Below are 19,705 nucleotides of genomic sequence, written 5' to 3'. Positions count from 1 at the left end.
CAGAGCCCTGGTGTAAAAAAAAACCTCCTTACCACCCACGCCCACCTACCTTGAGCAGCCCCAAGGGGGGTGAAGTGGGCGGGAACATGGGTGAGCACCGAGCAGCTTGCCGCAAGTTGAACGTGTCCATGGCGAATCCCCAGAGTTGAATAAGCAGGCCCCCTGCCCCCACCCCTGGGCCTTCCCCTACCCCCAAAAGCAGTCCCTCCTCAGCCGTTAGTTTATGGGGATTTCTCCTCCTTCACGTAATTCTTTTTTTTAAAAAATATTTTTTTTTCCATCAAAGGTCACTTCCTGTCTTTTTTTTTTTTTAATTTCTTTTTTTCCTTCTCTCTTTTCCTCTCTCTTCCTCCTAATCACTTTTTAGCTTAAGGGAATTACCATGATGCGCTCTGCCGGGCCCCTGAAGAAGAGAAGGAGAGTTAGGTGTTAACGTGATCACTAGATAGTTCAGTACAAGCCCCTCCCCGTGGGCCCTTGCCCCAGTTACTGTGAAGGGAAGTGGGGAAAAGAAGTTTTCAAGTGTCCTAAAACTGACCCCATGATCCCAGAAATAGTAACACACCTTGAGAACTGGGGCAGGGGGAGGGGGGCTTAACAGAAAACTTTGCCAAACAGTGGCAAAAAAAGAAGCGCATCTGAGTGAGAAACAAGGGCAAGAAAAACGACCCTCTTTTTATCCAGTTTTCAGTCCTCCACAGCTCTTATACCCTAGGCCATCACAAATAGATCCTCCCTAACTCCTGGGAATAGGCAGGTAGAGTTTATGAAAAGCCAAGGTTTATATGCCTAACCTGTCTATTTAAATGTAAAGAGACAGAAGTGAAGCAAGGCAAAAACCTGGACACCACACTAGGCCCAGTGAGAAGTTAACCTTGCAAGACTGGCTCAAATAAAGAGTAAATATCTCAAAATCCTCCCACAAGGCTGTTGGGGAGGATCAACTAGCTAGCCTCTGGTATTCTTCCAAGGGAGGTTCAGTCTTCAACCCCTCCCTCCGAAAAAAGAAAAAAGTAACAAATATCCAAGCAGTGCTTTCACTGCCTGGAGGCCCCGTTCCTCCTGGCTTTGTGTAAACACCTTCAAATGCCACCAACTCCCAAGAAAAAAAAGGCTGGGGGTGGAAGCCTCTTTGAACCAAGGGAGGGATGCAGCCCTTATCACCAATTACTACTGCAGAAAAGATGATGAAGTTGGCCTTCTGGCCTGGCCTGCAACTACCTTCCTCACCCTGCACAGGCAGGAGACAAAGTTCCTGAAGACCACAGGGAGGGGTGGGGGAGGGAGGTTCCTTAGACCAGGAGAGAAGGAAGCATACAGGGCTCATGGGAGGCGGGGGGAGGAGGAGCAGCCCATCTATCCTGACCTGTAGACGCGACCCCGGGGCCTGCTGTTAAAACCACTGTAGAAGCGAGAGCGGGAACTGTTGTAGTTGGTGGTCCGGGCGCGGTAGCGGGCTCGTGGAAAACCCCGGTCTGTTGTGCTGATGCCTGGTCTGTTGGTTCGTTTTGGGATCACCTGAGTCAGAGATGAACAAATGATAGCCTTAAAGTCAACCCGGAGAGTTTATACAGAACCAGAACAGCAATGGACGTAGGCTTACCTTGATTTGCCTTCCTCTAAATAGGGACTCATCTAAGGCCAAGGAAGTCCTCACTGACTCTTTGTCTGAGAACTCTATATACGCAAACCTGAAAAGAATTGTCATTGTATCTCTCTGAGGTTACAAATACCTCACAGGTCAAATTCAACTTGCAGGCATGCTTCTTTTTGGGCTACAATGTGATTACGTTTTTTGTCAAAATTCTTCTAAATGGAAAATTTCATTCAAAATCATTTAAATTTTAAAATTTCCAGCTACTCTTTGAAACTGGTAAAAATAAGACACACAGGGCCTGAATTTCCATATGGCCATAACAGGCCAAGTAGAAGCTGCCCCTCCCCTTCTAGTTTGTGATGCCACCCACACCTAGCCTTCATTTTTGTTATCTGGCCTCTGAAGACATTTAGGTGCAACTCCTGATATATATCAAAATTGATGTCATGATCTTAAATGACACAGATCACCTGTGTTAACAGCAAATAACTCACTGCTCACTATAAAACATAGTTTATCTATTTTTGCACTGTAAATTATCTCAACTTACTCCCCTTTACTTACCCTTTGGGATGGCCACTAAATTTGTCACAGAGTATGGTAACACGGTTGACTGATCCACAGCCATGAAAGTGAGCTTCCAGCTCTTCTGCTGTTGCACCATAGTCCACCTGATGAGAGGAGAAAAATTTCACAGGCACCAGGCAAATTCCTGTCTCAACAGGAACCCTCCCCAGCCTTTGGTCTGGGCCATCTATACACCAAAGCACATGAAATCTGGTAATTTGAGGAACTAATCCTTTTGCTTCCAAACCCAGAGCCTTTGCTGATTACTGATCATTCCATTACCTTTAACCTCGTTCCCCCACTCCCTCCACACACACCCAAAACCACACCGATCCCGGAGATGTTCCTTTCAGGACTATTAAATAACTCCCCAAAAGAAGAACTTGCCCCCAACCCCAATTAGAGCCCCAGCACATACATTGCCAACATAGATGGAACGGGCATCAGCCTCCATCTTCTCCTCAATGGACATGATCACTGGGCCAGCTATCAGGAAAAAATAATATTTTTTAAAAACCACATACTTGTTTTTGACCAATATATTGCACTTCCACCACCAGCACTATCCCATTAGCTCAATGAAAGCAAAGATTTTGGTCTGTTCTGTTCTCTGCTGTACCCATAACCTAGAATAGTGCCGAGTCCATAGCAGGTACTCACTAAACATTCGATAAATTGAAAGAATAAACTAATACACACTTAAAACAGTATAGGAATCCCTCCTGCCTCCAAATCAAATCCCTAATGAATGGCTTTGGCTGAAATGCTTTCAAGAGTGAGCAAAATTAAGTGGGCTGAGACTCCACATTTCCAGATTAAAGGGGAAACCCCTTGCAGCTTGCTTTCTCAGAATCCTAACTAAAGCGTCTCCAATTGGAGGAAAAACTATTAGATTTGAAGGTCAAATGCGAGCTTGCAACCTCTACAAAGGATAGACGTAGACTAAGAACAAAGAGCAACACAATTACAACAGGGACAAAGGGAAGCACAAGGCTACCACCACCAAAATATAGGTTCTGCCTCACAAAGGTCAGGCGAACACACAACGGATTATGACCGCGGCACAGTCATAATAGCTCAGACAAGCAGCTCCAGGGTGCCGAGTATCTTACCCCACATTCCCCATCTTCCCCACAACCCTTCCAGCCCGAGAACCCTGGCTCCGCGTGCTATCGCCAGTTACTCACCATTGCCTGGAGGTGGACTCATATTCATCTGCTTCTCTACCTCGTTCTGTAGCTCCTTTAGCTTCTCAGCTTCTTCCTCCATCTCCCTGACTCGAGCTTTGATAGCTTCCAGCTCCTAATATAAGTGGGGAGGGTATGGAGGAGAGCTTAAGAGGAACCAACGCAAGGGCTATGCCCTGTTCTCGGCCGGAGCGCGGCCTCAGCCACGCTCGGCCATTTCCCTCGCCCCATGCGAGGGTCTGATAAAAGAAAAGCAAGCTACCCTCTCTAGAACAACACTAGGCACCCGTGACGCCCCAATCAAGCCAGTCGGGCCCCTTGTAGTGATCGCTGACCCAGCCCCGGCCCGACCCGGCCCCAGCCACGTTATTCCCCGCCCAACCCCCCCCCCCGCCTGCCTCCCGCTNCCCGACCGCCCGCAGCCCCCGCTGCTGCTGCCGCCGCCGCCGCCGCCGCCATCGCCGCTCAGACTGGGGCCCGCCGCCCGGCGATTGGAGAGCTGCGCCGGCCACGCCGAGGACTCATTAGTCAAGCTGCCTGCCCGTCATCACGAGCTAGTACTCCATTGGGGAATATTACTTGGCAATCAAATGAGACCCCACCTCTAGGGCGGGGTACTGTGCCAAATTCTCAAATCCCGGTAGGGAAAATCTGCCTGTCAATCAACACGCGTCCCACCTCCTATCGAGTCCTTAGGTAATAATACCGCCACGCTGTGACGATATTCCTGGTTCTCCCTGGCCTACTGGCGGGCCCGCGAAGTATAGGACGCTCCGTGATTGGCCCTAGCTAGGCGACTGAAAAGGACCAATCTTCCGATCGCCTCACCGCAGTGGCCCAGTCTCAGATGCCGATTGGCTCGCGAGATTCGAAGGCGTGACACTCGTTTCGTGACAGGTGAACCTTGCCCCCGAACGGACTGCCGGGCTTCAAACTTGGGAAACCCGAAGTCACATGACTAGGCAGCCCTTAGGGGGCCGCCATCTTGATACTACTGCTTGCCAGCTAGTGAGCTGTTGGCCGGGTGAGGCCCAAAACAGAGCAGCAGTTTCAGGAAACTTGTATCCTGACCAGGAAGCACCAGTAGATGGGATGTTGCTGAAAATGGAGGTTGTAAATGAATCATTCCAGGAGGGAGCTTACTTTCTCCATCCAGGTTATTGGCACCATCATCCACTAGCTCTCCCACACCAGAAAGCAGGGAGGATTCCTCAGTTCAGAGCTACTAGTCACGAGTCCTCTCTGTCCCGCCCTCTTGCGTAGACCTTCTGCTCCCTAGTTCCAATTTCTTCTCTTCCCTGGACAGCTTCCAATGTCACCCTTCCAATCTGCACCGCTAACAGACTGGCCCCCCTTTGCTGGCGAGGTAAAGCCTCAAAACCGTAAATCACAGCCTTCGACACCCCAACATGTGGTTACTTTGTGGATGTTGTTTCCTTCCACCCTTCTCGTTCCATTGGTTGTACCTGCACCCTGTCTGTGCCTCTAACATGTTGTCCCCCTTCAACCAAACCACTGCAAACCCCAGCTTCCCCTCATTTCCCAGGACAAGTGGGCCTCTTTCCACAGCGTGCTTAATTGTTTTGTGCTGTTTCTTAACTAGGTTGTGAGCGCCTTCAAATGACGGGCCGGATACTATTTATATTCGCATCTCCACGGCCTGGCAATATGCCTACCACATAAGGTCCTGTTAGATGTTTGTTGATTGAGCATGCATTGATTGGGGATCTGGGTGCCACCCTTCATTTCAGCCCTCAAGCTCCCAAGATCCCAGAGGAATTTCTCCTGGCAGGCTCCCACTACACGGCTGCACCCGAAATATCAATGAGACCTAGCCCTGGAGGGCAGGATTGCCACATTTTTGTAGCAATCTAACACATTTATTAAAAAGGAAGGAATGGCAGTGTAAGTTTGCAAGAGAAATTTTTGTGGGCACACTAACCTACAGTTCGAAAGATACATATAAGCCCAACCAAAAAGTTAAACAAACATGGTTGGCGGAGGCATTTGGACAAGAGAACACCTTCATTAGCAAACCAAAAACTCAAAAGTGACTCATTATACCCCACTATTCCCCTCACCCCCACTTTTTCTCACAATTCCTTACCTCGAGATCTGGGGAACTTGGAGCAGAGTCACAGTCGCTTAAAATTTCACTGCAAATTACTTCATCAGCCATCTCAGCTTCAGTGATCTGGGATAACTAAAGTTGAGCACCGAAGACAAGCTCTAAATGATTGAATACCCTGGAAGAAAGGTCTTTTATACTAATCTTAACCTAATCAAGATTTGTTTATCTTATTGGTACCCAATTTAATCAAGCCAATGAAAGGAAATGTGATTTTTAAAAATGGCTTTGAATCCTATTTTTGTTGAGCGCTTGATTTTGTAATAAGCACCACTCCTTATTATCTCATTGGACTCTCACAACAACCCCATGAGGAAAATATTTCCAAAACCATAACCTTCTTTAGGGAAAAAGAAAAAGGCTTAATGAAATGAAGAAACTTGCCTAAGTCATTGGACTAATTAGAAGTGTGCAGTGCTGGCTGGGCACGGTGGCTCATGCCTGTTATCCCAGCTCTTTGGGAGGCTGAGACGGGAGGATCACCTGAGCCCAGGAGTTTCAGACCAGCCTCGCCAAAATGGCAAAACCACATCTCTACTAAAAATACAAAAATTAGCTGGGCATGGTGGTACATGCCTGTAAACCCAGCTGCTCGGGAGGCTGAGGCAGGAGAATCGCCTGGGCAACAGCAAGACTCTGTCTCAAAGGAAAAAATATAAACAATATATATATTATACATAATATATATTATGTAATATATATAATAGTATGCAGGGAATTCAAAGCCAGCTTTCAAAGCTCAGATCAAAACTACTGTAAGGCCTGCTTTAATACATAAAATTATGTGTGAAAATGGAAAGACTAAATCCAACAATAGACAAAAGTTTAAGCAAACTATAATTATATCCAAGAAAAAATTATTACGCACCTATTAAAAGGGTTACCTAGTGTGACAAACATGTGAAAATAATTTTGTTAAGCCAAAGAAGAATGTAAAATTGTACATAAAATATAATTACAACTATGATTTTTTTAAAAAAACTTAGGCATGGGAGAAAAAAAGGAGCAAGAACCAGTACAATCTTTCTATTCTTTGGCAATATGTACCAAAAGCTTTTAAAATGGTGAGATTCTTAAGATCAGGCAGAGTGGCTCACAACTGTAATCCCAACACTTTGGGAGCCAGATTGCTTGAGTCCAGAAGTTCAAGACCAGCCTGGGCAATATGGCAAAACCCATACTCCACTAAAAATGCAAAAATTAGCTGGGCATAGTGGCATGCGCCTGTAGTCCCTGCCCAGCTACTTGGGAGGCTGAGGCCACAGTGAACCATAATGGTGCTACGTGCACTCCAGACTGGGCAACAGAGTAAGACCCTGTCTCCAAAAAAAAAAAAGGCCAGGCGAGGTGGCTCATGCCTGTAATCCCAGCACTTTGGGAGGCCAAGGTGGGCGGATCACTTAAGGTCAGGAGTTTGAGACCAGCCTAGCCAAAATGGTGAAACCCTGTCTCTACTAAAAGTATAAAAATTAGCTGGGTGTAGTGGTGAGCGCCTGTAATCCCAGCTAGTCAGGAGGCTGAGGCAGGAGAAACGCTTGAACCTGGGAGGTGGAGGGTGCAGTGAGCCAAGATCATGACACTATATTCCAGCCTGGGTGACAGAGCAAGACTCTGTCTCCAAAAAAAAAAAAAAAGAAAGAAAAGTTGAAGATCTTAAGCCCAGTATGCCTGTTTTCTCTCTAAAAATGTAATCGCAATTTGTGAATAATTTTTTTTTTTTTTTGAGACGGACTCTCGCTCCGTTGCCCAGGCTGGAGTACAGTGGGGCTGTCTCCGCTCACTGCAAGCTCCGCCTCATGGGTTCACGCCATTCTCATGCCCCAGCCTCCGGAGTAGCTGGGACTACAGGCGCCCGCCACCACGCCCGACTAATTTTTTTTTTTTTTTTTTTTTTTTTTGTATTTTCAGTAGAGACGGGGTTTCACCGTGTTAGCCAGGATGGTCTCGATCTCCTGACCTCATGATCCACCTGCCTCGGCCTCCCAAAGTGCTGGGATTACAGGCGTGACCCACCGCGCCCGGCCTGTTTTTGTTGTTTTTTGAGACAGCCACTCCACAGCCCAAGCTGGAGTGCAGTGGCGTAATCTCAGCCCACTGCAACCTCCGCCTCCAGGGCTCAAGCGATTCTTGTGCCTCAGCCTCCTGAGTAGCTGGAACTACAGGCGCACCACCACTACGCCCAGCTAATTTTTTTGTATTTTAGTAGAGATGGGGTTTTACTATGTTGCCCACAGTGGTCTTGAACTCCTGAGCTCAGGCGATCAGCCCACCTCAGCCTCCCAAAGTGCTGGGATTACAGGCGTGAGCCACAATGCCCAGCCAGAATAAATATTTTTATCAAATTGAAAAAATACAGATAAATGACCAAGTGGGCATTAAAATTATTGTACACAAGTAGATGTAATTGTATATAGTCATTATGCCTTTGAAACGTTTTAACATCAAAGAAAAATGCTTGCAATATAATGATAAGCAGAATTGTGTATACAAAATCGTATGATCATAAAAGTAGACCAAAAAATACTAGAAAGAAGTATACCAAAATAGTTCTCTCTGGGTGACAGCATTATGATTCGTTTTCTTTATAATTTTCTATGTTCTACAAATTTTCCACAATCATTATTTATTTACTTGTTTATTTTGTTGCCGTTATTTTTTGAGACAGGGTCTCTGTCGCCCAACCTGGAATACTGTGGCATGATCACAGCTGACCGCACCCTCAACCTCCTGGCTCAAGCGATCCTCCCTCCTCAGCCTCCGAAGTGGCTGGGACTACAGGCATGCACCACCATGCCCAGCTAATTTTTTCTAGTTTTGTAGAGACAAGATCGCACTATGTTGCTTAGGCTGGTCTCAAACTCCTGGGGCTCAAGCCATATGCCCAACTCAGCCTCCCAAAGTGTTGGGATTATAGGCATGAGACACCATGTCCAGCCCATTACATATTTATTTTTAAAAAATCACTCCAACTTTCAAATTTCTTCTAATAGGCATGATTACCTTATGAACGAAATAAACACATTTGGCTGAGTGTGGTGGCACACACCTGTAGTCCTAGCTAATTCAGAGGCTGAGACAGGAGGATCACTTGAACCCAGGGGTTCCAGGCTGCAGTGAGCTATGATCATGCCACAGCACTCCAGCCTCAGCAACAGAGTAGGACCCTGTCTCAAAAAAGAAAAAAGCAAACATATTTAAAAGACTATTTGAGGGACAGGTGCAATGACTCATGCCTGTAATCCCAGCACTTTGGGAGGCCGAGGCAGGTGGATCACCTGAGGCATGTTCAAGACCAGCCTGGCCAACATGGTGAAACCCTGTCACTACTAAAAATACAAAAATTAGCTGGGCATGGTGGCGTGTGCCTGTAATCCCAGCTACTCAGCAGGCTGAGAGGCACGAGAATCATTTGAACCTGTGAGATGGAGGTTGCATTGAGCCGAGATCACGCCACTGCACTCTAGCCTGGGCGATCTCAAAAAAAAAAAGAAGGGAATGGCTCCGTGGAGTTGAGAAAAGAAGAATTAAGTAGTAAAAATGGGTGAGGGCATTCATAGTTCTTCCCAGAAAAGTTTTCTTACCAAACAACATAAATATTTGACTTCTTGGTAGTTTAATCCCTATTTTTATCTCCTTTCTTGAAATTCTTACAGACAACAATAATGCTCTATGATCTGGAACTACTTTGAAATTTTTACAGACTGCAATAATGATCTATGATCTAGAGCTACACTTTAATATGATAGCCACTAGCCACATGTGGCTACTGACCATTTGAAACATGAGTAGTCCAATTTGAGATGTGCTGAAAGTGTTGAATACACACTGAATTTTGAAGACTTAGTATGAAAAAGAGAATGTGACATAATTCATTAATAATTGTTTAATATTCCATGTTGAAATGATAATATTTTTATATACTGAGCTAAATAAAATATTATTGAAATTGGTTTAATAATTTCTTTTTGCATTTTAAATGAGGTTACTAGAAAATGTAAAACTACATGTGGCTTGCATTATATTTCTATTGGACAGTGCTGATGTAGAAACTTGGAGCCTTTCTCCTTTACTGACCTCTATCTTGAAGCAGACCTCAATAATCTTCTAATGTGGTCTGGTCCTGCTTACCTTAGCTCCCTAAGTTTGCCTTTGCATAGAAGTGGGGTAGCCACTTAAATGTGAAGGACCCTCTGTTGGGCTGCTTAATTTCCATTCTGCTCCGTTAACTTTTTAAAAATTTTGTACCTAAAGAACTTGTTTTAATATACTGTACTGGAAATATATGTTCATGGTCAAAGAATCAGAAAATACTAACAGCAAAAATAACAAAATAAAAGCACTCATAAAGCCCACTATCCAGAGACAATCACTAATGATATTTTGGCATATATGCTTCCTGAAACTTTCAATATGCAAATATATATCAAGGCACACAGATATAAATATTTTAGCAAAATGGGATCATACTGTATATATTATTTTCTAATCTATTTTCTTTTTTTTACCCAATCAAAAAAAAAGGACAAACATCTTCCCACATCAATAAATATATTTTTCCAATTTTGTCATAGTTTTACCCAAAAGTCACCTCAGAAATGAGGTCTTGTCGGACCACTCAATTTAAAATTGAACTCTTATATGTGTATATATATACACACACATTCCCCTCAATGAATTACTTTTCTTTATGGTATTCATCACCTTCTCACATATTATATAATTTTAAATTTTTTGTTTCTTTTACTAGAACATAAGCAACATGAGAACAGAGATTTGCATCTGTCTGTTCACTCTAACTCAGAGCCTGTAATTGTGCTTAGCACACAGATGATGCTTGAATATTTTCTGCATAAATGACTGACTGAATAAACTACACAGCATTTCATTATGGTGTGTTTTCTGGTTGAGTTTCAAAATAGTTGATTTATTTCTGTATTTCTCCTATATCTGCATTTAAGGCAGCATTTTATTTATTTATTTTTGAGACGGCGTCTAGCTCTGTTGCCAGGCTGGAGTGCAGTGGCGCCATCTCGGCTCCCTGCAACCTCCACCTCCAGGGTTCAATCGATGCTCCTGCCTCAGCCTCCCAAGTAGCTGGGACTACAGGCACTGCGCCACCACACCCAACTGATTTTTTTATTTTTAGTAGAGACCGAGTTTCACCGTGTTAGTCAGGATGGTCAAGATCTCCTGACCTCGTGATCCGCCCGCCTCAGCCTCCCAAAGTGCTGGGATTACAGGCGTGAGCCACCACGCCCAGCCTTAAGGCAGCTTTTAAAGTCTTCAAAGGATCTGCTATTAAGTAACAACACAGAGGCCCCGGCGCCCTGGCTCACGCCTGTAATCCCAGCACTTTGGGAGGCCGAGGTGGGCGGATCACGAGGTCAGGAGATCGTGACCATCCTGGCTAACACGGTGAAACCCGGTCTCTACTAAAAATAAAAAAATTAGCTGGGCGTGGTGGCGGGCGCCTGTAGTCCCAGCTACTCAGGAGGCTGAGGCAGGAGAATGGGGTGAACCCGGGAGGCGGAGCTTGCAGTGAGCCGAGATCGCGCCACTGCACTCTAGACTGGGCGACAGAGCAAGACTCCGTCTCAAAAAAAAAGAAAAAAAAAAACAGTATCTACAGTCTATTCATTTACTAGAAATTGTAACTAAGTGTTGCACAACTTTATTGAAGATGTCATTTGTCCTAACACACTTAGGACCTTCTAATAGATTCAGATGGCCCTAGGTGTGTTCTATTAGGCTCATCACAAATTAGCCCAAATATGCTGCTCTGTGATGATTTGGCTTAATATAGGACTAAATTTTGGACTATCTAAAGCGATAGATGGATTGTATTTCCTTCGTACAGTTCTCCACCAGTGTTATTTCTCGCTTAGGACCTTCTGAATCTCCATTTGGTGTTTTTCGAAGAAACAGTGGTCAAAACTCCACATCATATTTGCTTTTAGATGTCACAGAAGGTGGTGTCCACTATATCACTGTTTTCTCAGAAAAGCCACAAATTTTTTTTTGCCCCTCTTAACTAATATGCTTTTATAAATCCTAAGAGGAATGTGAATTTCATTTTGTATTTTAATTTGCTTTAGCCAGCAAGAAGCTCACAGCCGAATTCACAGCCTAGCTTTAGTATTTGGAAATGCTACTTATAGAATGTTTTTCTGTGCATTAATTTTCCTTTTGCTGCCATCTTATTTCAGTTTTCCCTTTACCCCTACTTATTTTTTTTACTTAACCTTGAAATTCAACCCTGACTTAAAACATTTATGTTTTCCTATTATTTTGTGTATTATAGTAAGATGTTGCAAATATTTTTTGGAACTAGGCAAATATAAATCAATCATTAAATCAATCACACAGCAGTGGAGCTAAATGTAGCAGCTATCATACTTGATGATATTAGCTATTAAGAATATCTAATTTCCTTTCCCATAGTGCCACATTCACTAAGCCACTCTCTGATTTTAATATGGCTTTCCATGTCGACTTTTGTATAGAGAATAGAAAGCGAATGCTGGATTTCTCTAAACAATTATATTTCTCACAATTTAACACATAAACCCAAGTACCAATCTATTGCACTGGATTACAGAAAGGTTAGAAATTCCCACCTGAAATTTAAAATTAGGATCACTGTTTCAGTTAGACATGATTTTGATGTGGTCCAAGACTAGAGGTAGAGAAGGATGGGCTGAATATTCCTAGAAATTCCATCCAGTCTATCAATTTGCATTAAAATGGCTGAAACCAAATGTCTCACAGGAGCAGGAAAGGAAGCAGGGACTCAATTTTTGCCAGACCCTCCCCCACCCCCCTTATTTTTTTTTATTGTTGTTGTTGTTTGTTTTTTGAGATAGAATCTCCCTCTGTCACCCAGGCTGGAGTACAGTGGCTCCATCTCGGCTCACTGCAAACTCCACCTTCTACGTTCAAGCAATCCTCATGCCTCAGCCTCCTGAGTAGCTGGGATTACAGGCACGCACCACCATGCCTGGCTAATTTTTGTATTTTTAATAGAGACAGGGTTTCCCCATATTGGCCAGGCTGGTCTCGAACTCCTGACCTCAAGTGATCTCCCCGCCTCGGCCTCCCAAAGTGCTGGGATTACAGGCATGAGCCACCGCACCTGGCCCAGACCTATTTTTAAGTCTGAGGTAGGCAGCAAGGCACCATGGAGAAATGTTTATTATTATCACACTCTTCTGATTAGAGCCTGAACCACAACTGGGGACTTGATTACTAGCATACAAAGATTTTTGGTAGGTTTTCTTTGTTTTTCATTTGGTTATTGTTAGTAGCAGTCCCAGAGTACCATATACACACACCCTCCCGAGGCTTAGGTTGGAACAGATGGAATTCTTGGCTTTGACCATTTGGCTGGTGTAGGAGTCGGGTGAGGAGGATGGGGGAAAGACTCTGTTTTCTTTTTAATGATCCCAACACTTTCTCTCAAATCCCTGTTATTCTAATTCTTGCCTTTTACAAGGTCATGAAGAGATGATTGGATCAAGGAAATGTCCTGACCCCAGGCTATACAGTGTAGAAGTCACAAACCCTGTTCAGTCCTTCTCATTAAACTTCTGGGCTTTATTTATTTTTTTTAATACGACCATTACATATTACACAAAAATAAAAGTCAAATGAACTTGGTATTTATAAATTATTAAATAAAAATACAGGAATATAGATTTATATTTATAGAGCTTTCTTTTCTTCTAAACTAACCAAATCTGTTCTGCCGTTTTATGATTTTAAAAAAGTAAAATAGTGTATGTGTGCCCTAGAATAAGTGGGGAGTGGGATTAATAATTGCAGGACCAAGTTGCCCTACTTCCGCTCCTTCCTTGGCCTAAGCAAAGTCTCTATTTGTCCCTTTGGGCTCTGGAGAGCAAGAAACCCCTCTCCTCCTACTTAATCTTTGAAAAATGGCAATTACATTTATTTCCCTTATTTTTTAAAAAATGAAATGGATTTAAAAATTGGGAGCCATACTCAGCCTTCTTGGCCAAGAGCTAATCCCAAGGAACTATATGGCTCTAGAAGAGAGTCCCTAGTTTTCCCTGACAGAAGAGTCTCTGGGGTTTCCCTTCAAGCTAAGAAGGGCAGGACAGGTCAAAATTGCCCACTGTGGTCCCATCTAAGCTCTGTTTCTGGGAATCCAGACCAAGCCCTTTACCCTTTCAGAAAACAGCCTCTCTTTCCACCCAGGTGTCAAGGCTTCAGAGCAGGGCATTTCGGTAACCTGGCCATGGTCCCTGCAGCCCCTCTTGGCTAAAGGTCCCGGGGAATGCTAAGAGGGATATGCGTCCTGTGGTAGAGGGTAGGGTGAAGAGTGTGCTCCAAACCTGGGGAAGGAAGCACAGGTTCCAATTTGGAGCCGATGGTCTAGTCAGTGGTTTTCTAACATTTTTTCAGCAGCAAACCCCTTAATGCAAATAAAATCTTACCCTGAACCCCGATATGTAAGACAGCTAAAGGGGAGCTGTTCAGTTTGAGGGCAAATTGCCCAGCCTGCTCAACTCCCCACCCCCTTCATCTCCCCAAGGACTCCTGAGGCAACCCCTAGGAAACTTCAGGGCTCTGCCAAGCAGTTTGAAAACCACTGGCCTAGTTTGTCCTGAGCAAGTCAGAGACCCCCCACCCCAACTGCTTGCCACAAGCTGGCTCTGAGTTTCTGGTGTCAGCATACTCACAACAAGACCAAGTGGCACATGCAGCCTACCACCTCCCCTAGAAATACCATTAAAAAGTGCAGCCCTCTCTCAAAAGCAGAAGTCTGGACTAAACACCTGAGGCCAATTTGGTCCCACATTCTAGCGAGCACAACTACGTTGCCACATTCTAGGACCAAGTGAAAATCTCCAAGAAGAGTCAACCATGGTCTAGCTAAGCTGATCAGTGCTCAGGACCACAGGCAGGGTTCTAGAGCACTGCATCATAAAGTTAGCATTGGAGAGCAGCAATCTTAGCACCTTGGAAAGTGCAGCAGTGAGGTCTGGCTCAGGGCATGCAACTGGAGAGAATAATTTCTTCCTCAAAAGAAAAAGCCATAATCTGAAGCTGTTCTAGAGGACTGCAAGTTCCAAAGTTAACATCCTCAGATTCTGAGGTACAGACAAGTAACACCCATGCAAACAGTGTGGCTTCAAATAAATCATAAATGCTTCTAGGTCATGGTAGGTACTCTAGAACCCATATGCCTGGCCCCTGATAAAGCCGAACCAAAGCCCACAACACAGCATAGGCCAGTCCTGGAGTGCCCATCACCCTCACACCCAAGGGATTCAGAGCTGAAATGGTCCTCTCAAGGCATCAACAGTCTCACTGAGACACAGTGTGGGACCGAGACTGTACTCAAGATCAGCACTTATGTCCACAACCTCGAAAGGAAAATTAGTTAGGGCCCCAATTTAGAGTTTCAGTTTGGGTACAGAGGTCCCAGAGATTGGAAACACTTTAGGCACCATTGTGCCTGAGTGGGAGAGGAGGGTGGCAGGCAGGTCCAGCTACCTAAGCCTCCACCCATCCAGGCTCAACAGCCCTGCTCTTCTATCAGAGCCCAGGAGGCAGCAGCAAGTGCATGATGCACAAGGAAGGGGGATGATGAAGGAACAAGGCCAGCTGCAGAACTGCTCTTGTCTCCAAAGCCTTGCCAATTACTTTCTGGAGAGAAGCAGCAGAGCCCTCGGTCTGGATACAATGTTTCTCTCTAAGCCTTGAGGCATCAGGACAAGGGCAGGGGAAAGGAGGGGTTGGGAGGAGGGACAGAGAACTGCCCCTAGTTCTTGCCATTGCAAGAGGGAATGTTTTCTCCTTGAGGAATCCCACCACCACCAGATTTGCCAGGCAGCCCAGCATGCACACCAGCATGCGTGCACATGCACACGCGTGTCCAAGCAGCCCACTGTTAGAGGCACCTCTCCCTATCACCTGAGAACCCCCAAGCTTCCATTCCAAAGGGATGTGCCTTCTGTGTTCCCCAAATCCCACTCATCTAATGGAATACAACTGCTTATGCAAGTCCACCTTCCTCAGGGCTGCGAACCAAGTTCCAGGTCGTTTCATGTGCCCACACCTATAGGTGTGATCCCTCCCACCTCCCCCAGCCCTGGATTGACTCCATCTCCTGCGTTCCTAAACTTGCCAAAACATTCCCCTCACCTATGTGTACTGCTCACTCTTCCAATCGCCTACCTGGTCTACTCAGCTGCCTCACACACTACCCTTCCCCTGTCCATCCTGTTCCATGCCCACCCATCCACCAACTCCATTTCTTCCAAGGGCATTTCTCTGTTCTGTTCCTGCTCTCCTGGCCCCCAGCCACACCTAGCCCCACCTGGCCCTGGACTTTCACTTGCTAGCAAAAAAGGCCCCTACAGTTACCAGGGCCCCCAGTGCCACGGCCCCCGTCAGCACTGTCCTCACTGATGCCCAGTTCCCCTCCCGCAGACGCCGCGCCTCCTCCAGGGCCCCGTCCCCGTATAGAGCTGTGAACTCCGCCTGTGGGAGAGAAGGGAAGTAGGAGAGAAAGAAGGAGAAAGGGATATCAGGAGAGGAAAGAGTGGACAGAAGAGGAGAGGAAGAGTTCCAGTTCCATCCACTGCCAACACTACCCCATACCCAGCTCCTCTCTGGTCAAAGCTCTTCTGGCTGCAAGCCCCTCTGATCCCCCCAGGTGCACCCCCACCCTGAGAGACTGGTTCATTTGCCGCCCACTCTGCCTCCAGTGAATTCCATCCTTTCCTTGGCGAAAAATTCTGCTCAGAACTAGCATCCTTTGCCAAGGCTTGCCTGACCACCACCCATCCCTGGTCCTCCCCACCTCCCACACCATGACTCAGGTGCAAAAAGTCCCTGACAACATTCCCCTGCAGGCACTCCTTGGGTGTGGATTCTGTCCTCTGCTTGGGACCATGAGCCCATCCAGTGTTGACTGCATGGCAGCCCTGGGGTGCAGAGTCCAGGTATCTCTCAATCTGATTCCACCCAGACGGGGAGACTCAGCCCCGCACCTCATTCCCAACATAGCTGCCTCAGTCTCCAATCAGAGCCCCCGTCTTCCCCCTGGAGACCAGCTTTGCAGAGGGATGTGCAGAGCAGCAATTGAGAAGCTTCTTACCCAGCCCCCACTGCTGTGGATCCAGTCAGCCAGCCGCGTCTCCAGGTAGGCCACCATCCACTCCTGCACTTGTCCCACCAGTGGTTCCATCTCCTTGTTGACACTCTCAGCACACAGTGCAGCCCCAAAGACAAAGAAGGCTACAAGGCGGCCCCAGTTGGGGCCCCCTTGGAAAAGTTCATCAGAGACCTGGGTGAAGCGTTGCTGCGCTGAGCCTGGGGTCACATGCAGCTGAGCCGCCAGATCAGAGAAGGTGCGCCGGAAGCGGGTCTCGAACTCATCTCCAGCTGCCCGCATGGCTTGGTGCAGCGGGTCAGCTGCTGGGCCCTCCCCAGGGCCAGCTCCACAGACATAACCCTTCTGCCTCAGCTTATAACCTACAAAGTCTGCCACCAGAGCCCGTGTGTCTGGGGCCGAGGCTGGGGTCGCCATCCGGGCAGCTATAAGAGGCAAGGATGAAAGACTGGCATGAATATATGGAGAGAGAATCAGAAGGGGCATTTCTGGTTTGACCAACCCAGTGAGATGAAGAGGAGAGAGGAAATGCTCAGAGCTCACTGGACAGGGAGAGGCAAGAACAAGGGAATTAAGTCATGATATGAGACCAGGCTGTGAGGGGCTGGCCATTACATTCCTAATATGCCAAATTAAATTTAAAACAAGTAAATTTTCTGTTTAGAGATACTTTAGATTCTTTTCATAATAAGACAACGTCAGCTCTGTGACACCCCTACAACCCTCCCACCCCCGGGCCTCCTTAGTCCACACCTTCTTGGCTAGAGGAAGGGGCTTAGGACCTCCCCCAATGCAAGATATAAAGATGTTGGCAGAGGCACAAGATGAGGGGGAGCAGATGGGCTGAACAGAAAGGTGGGAGACGCAATGGTTGACTCCACACAGAGAAAGGAAGGAGACACTCACCCAGCCGGGATGGCAGCTCTTAAGACACAGCACTGGTGGCAAGGAGCCCCCAGCTGGGGCCTTTCATCCTCCCGGCCAGCGTGGAGCTCTGGAAAGGGGAGGGGGAGATCAGAACCAGGAGGGGAAGGCCAGGGATCAGGTTCTGGCCTGGGAACGGCTGGGGTTGCAGTTCTGGGCCTGGGCCCCTGCCCCCAACGCTCTACCAGCTGTGTGGCCGAATCCATGTTTAATGACTGTCCTCCCGGGAAACCCAGGGCCAAGGGCTTCCTGCCGACACCATCTGTATTCGCGGTTCCCCCTAGTGCAGCCCAAAGGCCCAACTCCTCCCTTACCCCCACCTCAGCCAGTCTCCAACCCCGCCCGCCTGCCAGGTTAGGGATCTCACGGGTCAGGCCGCTGCCGGGATCCGGGCCGTTTCCTGGTGCAGGAGCTGGGAGGGAGGGAGAGAGGGAGGAAGGGAGGGAAGGAAGGAGGGAGGAGAAAGGGGGGCCAGAGGGAGGGCCCGGCGCCGGGTGATGATGGGGCCCAAAGATGCGTCCAGAGAGAGGGGCGGGGCTGGGACGCAGGCCTGCGAAGGGCCACTACTCAGGAAGAGGGAGGGCTGCTGAAGGCAATGAAGGGCTGGCTGAGAGGGCACGGTGGGGTGGGCTGGGCTCCAGAGCCTCGAGGCTGCCCAGAGAAATATGCCGGACTTCAGGACATCTTGGGGCAAATTTAGCATTTCCAGGAGGTTTCCGATGTTCCATGCACTTGTTGAACTTTTCCAGCCCTGAATTGTGTGCCTGGAAAACAGGAGCAGTTCCCATTAAGCTGGGAAGCGTCTACCAGGTGCCTTACCCTTTTGGGACTAGCAGACACTACACAGACACCAAACCTTTCCCACCTTTTCTCCAGGACCTTTAACCCAGTGTTCTCCTTGTGGGCTGGGCTTCAGCCAGGCATCAAGGAGCCAGGACTTGGATCACAAGCAGTTTCTGCCGGTACTTTTCTTTAATTCATCTTCTTTTGTAATCAGATTGATTTTAGTGGTTTTTTTCTTTCTTTCTTTTCTTTTTTTTTTTTCCCAACACAGGAACTAATTCTCATTGTGAAAAAAATCAAACAATAAAGAGGTATGGAGTAATAAAATACAGGTTCTCAAACACACACACACATACACACCCAATTCCACTTCCCTCCCTGCAGGTTGCCAGTGTTAAGCTTGATGTTTATCCTTCCAGATTACATATATATGGGGCTATAATTTATACATGGCAGTATATTTATACAGGGCAGGTCACAGGTGTGAAGCAGTCTGACCACAGCTGATCCACATGAGGGCACTCATAGCCAGCCCCCTGGGCTCTTGGATCTGGCACTTTCTTCAGCTCCATTTAAAAAGCAACCCAACCAAAGGCCAGAAAGAGGCGACCCAGTTCTCCTCTTCTGCTAGTTCCCTTTGCTTCTACCTTCAAACCAAGCCTCTGTATTACCATCTGCCCTGTGGTCACTGGAGAAGTAAGGTCTTTTCTGCAGCAATAATAGTAACAACTAGCTGGGTTTGGTGGCTCACACCTGTAATCCCAACACTTTGGGAGGCCAAGGCAGGTGGATCACTTGAGGCCAGGAGTTTGAGACCAGCCTGACCAACATGGCAAAACCCCATCTCTACTAAAAATACAAAAATTAGCCAGCCTGTAATCCCAGCTGCTCAGGAGGCTGAGGCATGAGAATCGCATGAGAAACTCCTGAAACCAGGAGGCTGAGATCATGCCACTGCACTCCAGACTGGGCGAAAGAATGAGACACTAACTCAAAAAAAAAAAAAAAGTAAAAACATATTTTGAGGAGTTATTAGATGCTGTGCTTTTTTTTTACATGTATATTTTATCCTGTCACCAATCCATATGCTGTTTTATCCTCATTCTATGAATGAGGAAATTGAGGTTTGGAGAGGTTAAGTGATTTGCACAAAGACATATACTGATATGCAAGAAGCTAGGACTCCCATCTCATGCTGTAACTTTGACACTATTGCTTCAAGATCACTTCTTGCCTTCGCATAGTCAATACTGTTCTCATAGTCTGAATCCACACCATTTACATGTCCACACTCAATTCTCTCCTCTATTCTAAACACACAGCCTATTACACTCCTTATGGCTGTATCCTTTCAGCCAATCTTATTTCTTTTTTTGCTC

The 19,705-nt window shown here is 46.5% G+C and overlaps 2 protein-coding genes across 4 annotated transcripts; both read right to left on the bottom strand.

The window, feature by feature from the left end:
- Nucleotides 1–315: 315 nt before the first annotated feature.
- Nucleotides 316–3,755, bottom strand: PABPN1 (poly(A) binding protein nuclear 1). The gene is made up of 5 exons (XM_017864216.1): nucleotides 3,352–3,755; nucleotides 2,583–2,650; nucleotides 2,162–2,268; nucleotides 1,604–1,691; nucleotides 316–1,518 (listed from the first exon to the last, which is right to left on the bottom strand). Exons 1-5 carry the CDS (start codon nucleotides 3,431–3,433, stop codon nucleotides 1,357–1,359), a joined length of 507 nt encoding a protein of 168 aa, XP_017719705.1. The 5' UTR covers nucleotides 3,434–3,755; the 3' UTR covers nucleotides 316–1,356.
- Nucleotides 3,756–4,243: 488 nt separating this feature from the next.
- Nucleotides 4,244–18,514, bottom strand: BCL2L2 (BCL2 like 2). Of its 3 annotated transcripts, none has more exons than XM_017864215.1 (5): nucleotides 17,911–18,244; nucleotides 17,526–17,613; nucleotides 16,605–17,044; nucleotides 5,459–5,554; nucleotides 4,244–4,449 (listed from the first exon to the last, which is right to left on the bottom strand). In XM_017864215.1, exons 3-5 carry the CDS (start codon nucleotides 17,034–17,036, stop codon nucleotides 4,402–4,404), a joined length of 576 nt encoding a protein of 191 aa, XP_017719704.1. In that variant the 5' UTR covers nucleotides 17,037–17,044; nucleotides 17,526–17,613; nucleotides 17,911–18,244; the 3' UTR covers nucleotides 4,244–4,401. The 3 variants fall into 3 exon arrangements, with proteins under 3 accessions (XP_017719704.1, XP_017719702.1, XP_017719703.1); XM_017864213.1 differs by lacking the exons at nucleotides 4,244–4,449; nucleotides 5,459–5,554 and adding exons at nucleotides 13,050–15,985; nucleotides 18,409–18,514 and having other exon boundaries at nucleotides 17,911–18,307; XM_017864214.1 differs by lacking the exons at nucleotides 4,244–4,449; nucleotides 5,459–5,554 and adding an exon at nucleotides 13,050–15,985 and having other exon boundaries at nucleotides 17,858–18,230.
- Between the last annotated feature and the right edge of the window lie 1,191 nt (nucleotides 18,515–19,705).

Source organism: Rhinopithecus bieti, unplaced genomic scaffold (genome assembly GCF_001698545.2).
Source record: "Rhinopithecus bieti isolate Rb0 unplaced genomic scaffold, ASM169854v2 scaffold_74680, whole genome shotgun sequence".
NCBI classification, from domain to species: Eukaryota; Metazoa; Chordata; class Mammalia; order Primates; family Cercopithecidae; genus Rhinopithecus; species Rhinopithecus bieti.
The sequence above is the reverse complement of the archived record's forward strand: the minus strand, read 5'-3'. Positions and strand labels throughout refer to the sequence as shown.

Bases quoted from the DNA above. Each gene is read 5' to 3' on its own strand.
- BCL2L2 (XM_017864213.1), bottom strand. From the start codon at position 17,036: ATGGCGACCCCAGCCTCGGCCCCAGACACACGGGCTCTGGTGGCAGAC. The intron at 15,986-16,604 runs GTAAGAAGCTTC...TCTCTCCCACAG, and splicing joins TCCACAGCAGTGGGGGCTGG to GCGGAGTTCACAGCTCTATA.
- PABPN1 (XM_017864216.1), bottom strand. From the start codon at position 3,433: ATGGAGGAAGAAGCTGAGAAGCTAAAGGAGCTACAGAACGAGGTAGAG. The intron at 1,692-2,161 runs GTAAGTAAAGGG...AATTCTTTTCAG, and splicing joins TTTAGTGGCCATCCCAAAGG to GTTTGCGTATATAGAGTTCT. The intron at 1,519-1,603 runs GTAAGCCTACGT...TCTCTGACTCAG, and splicing joins TTAGAGGAAGGCAAATCAAG to GTGATCCCAAAACGAACCAA.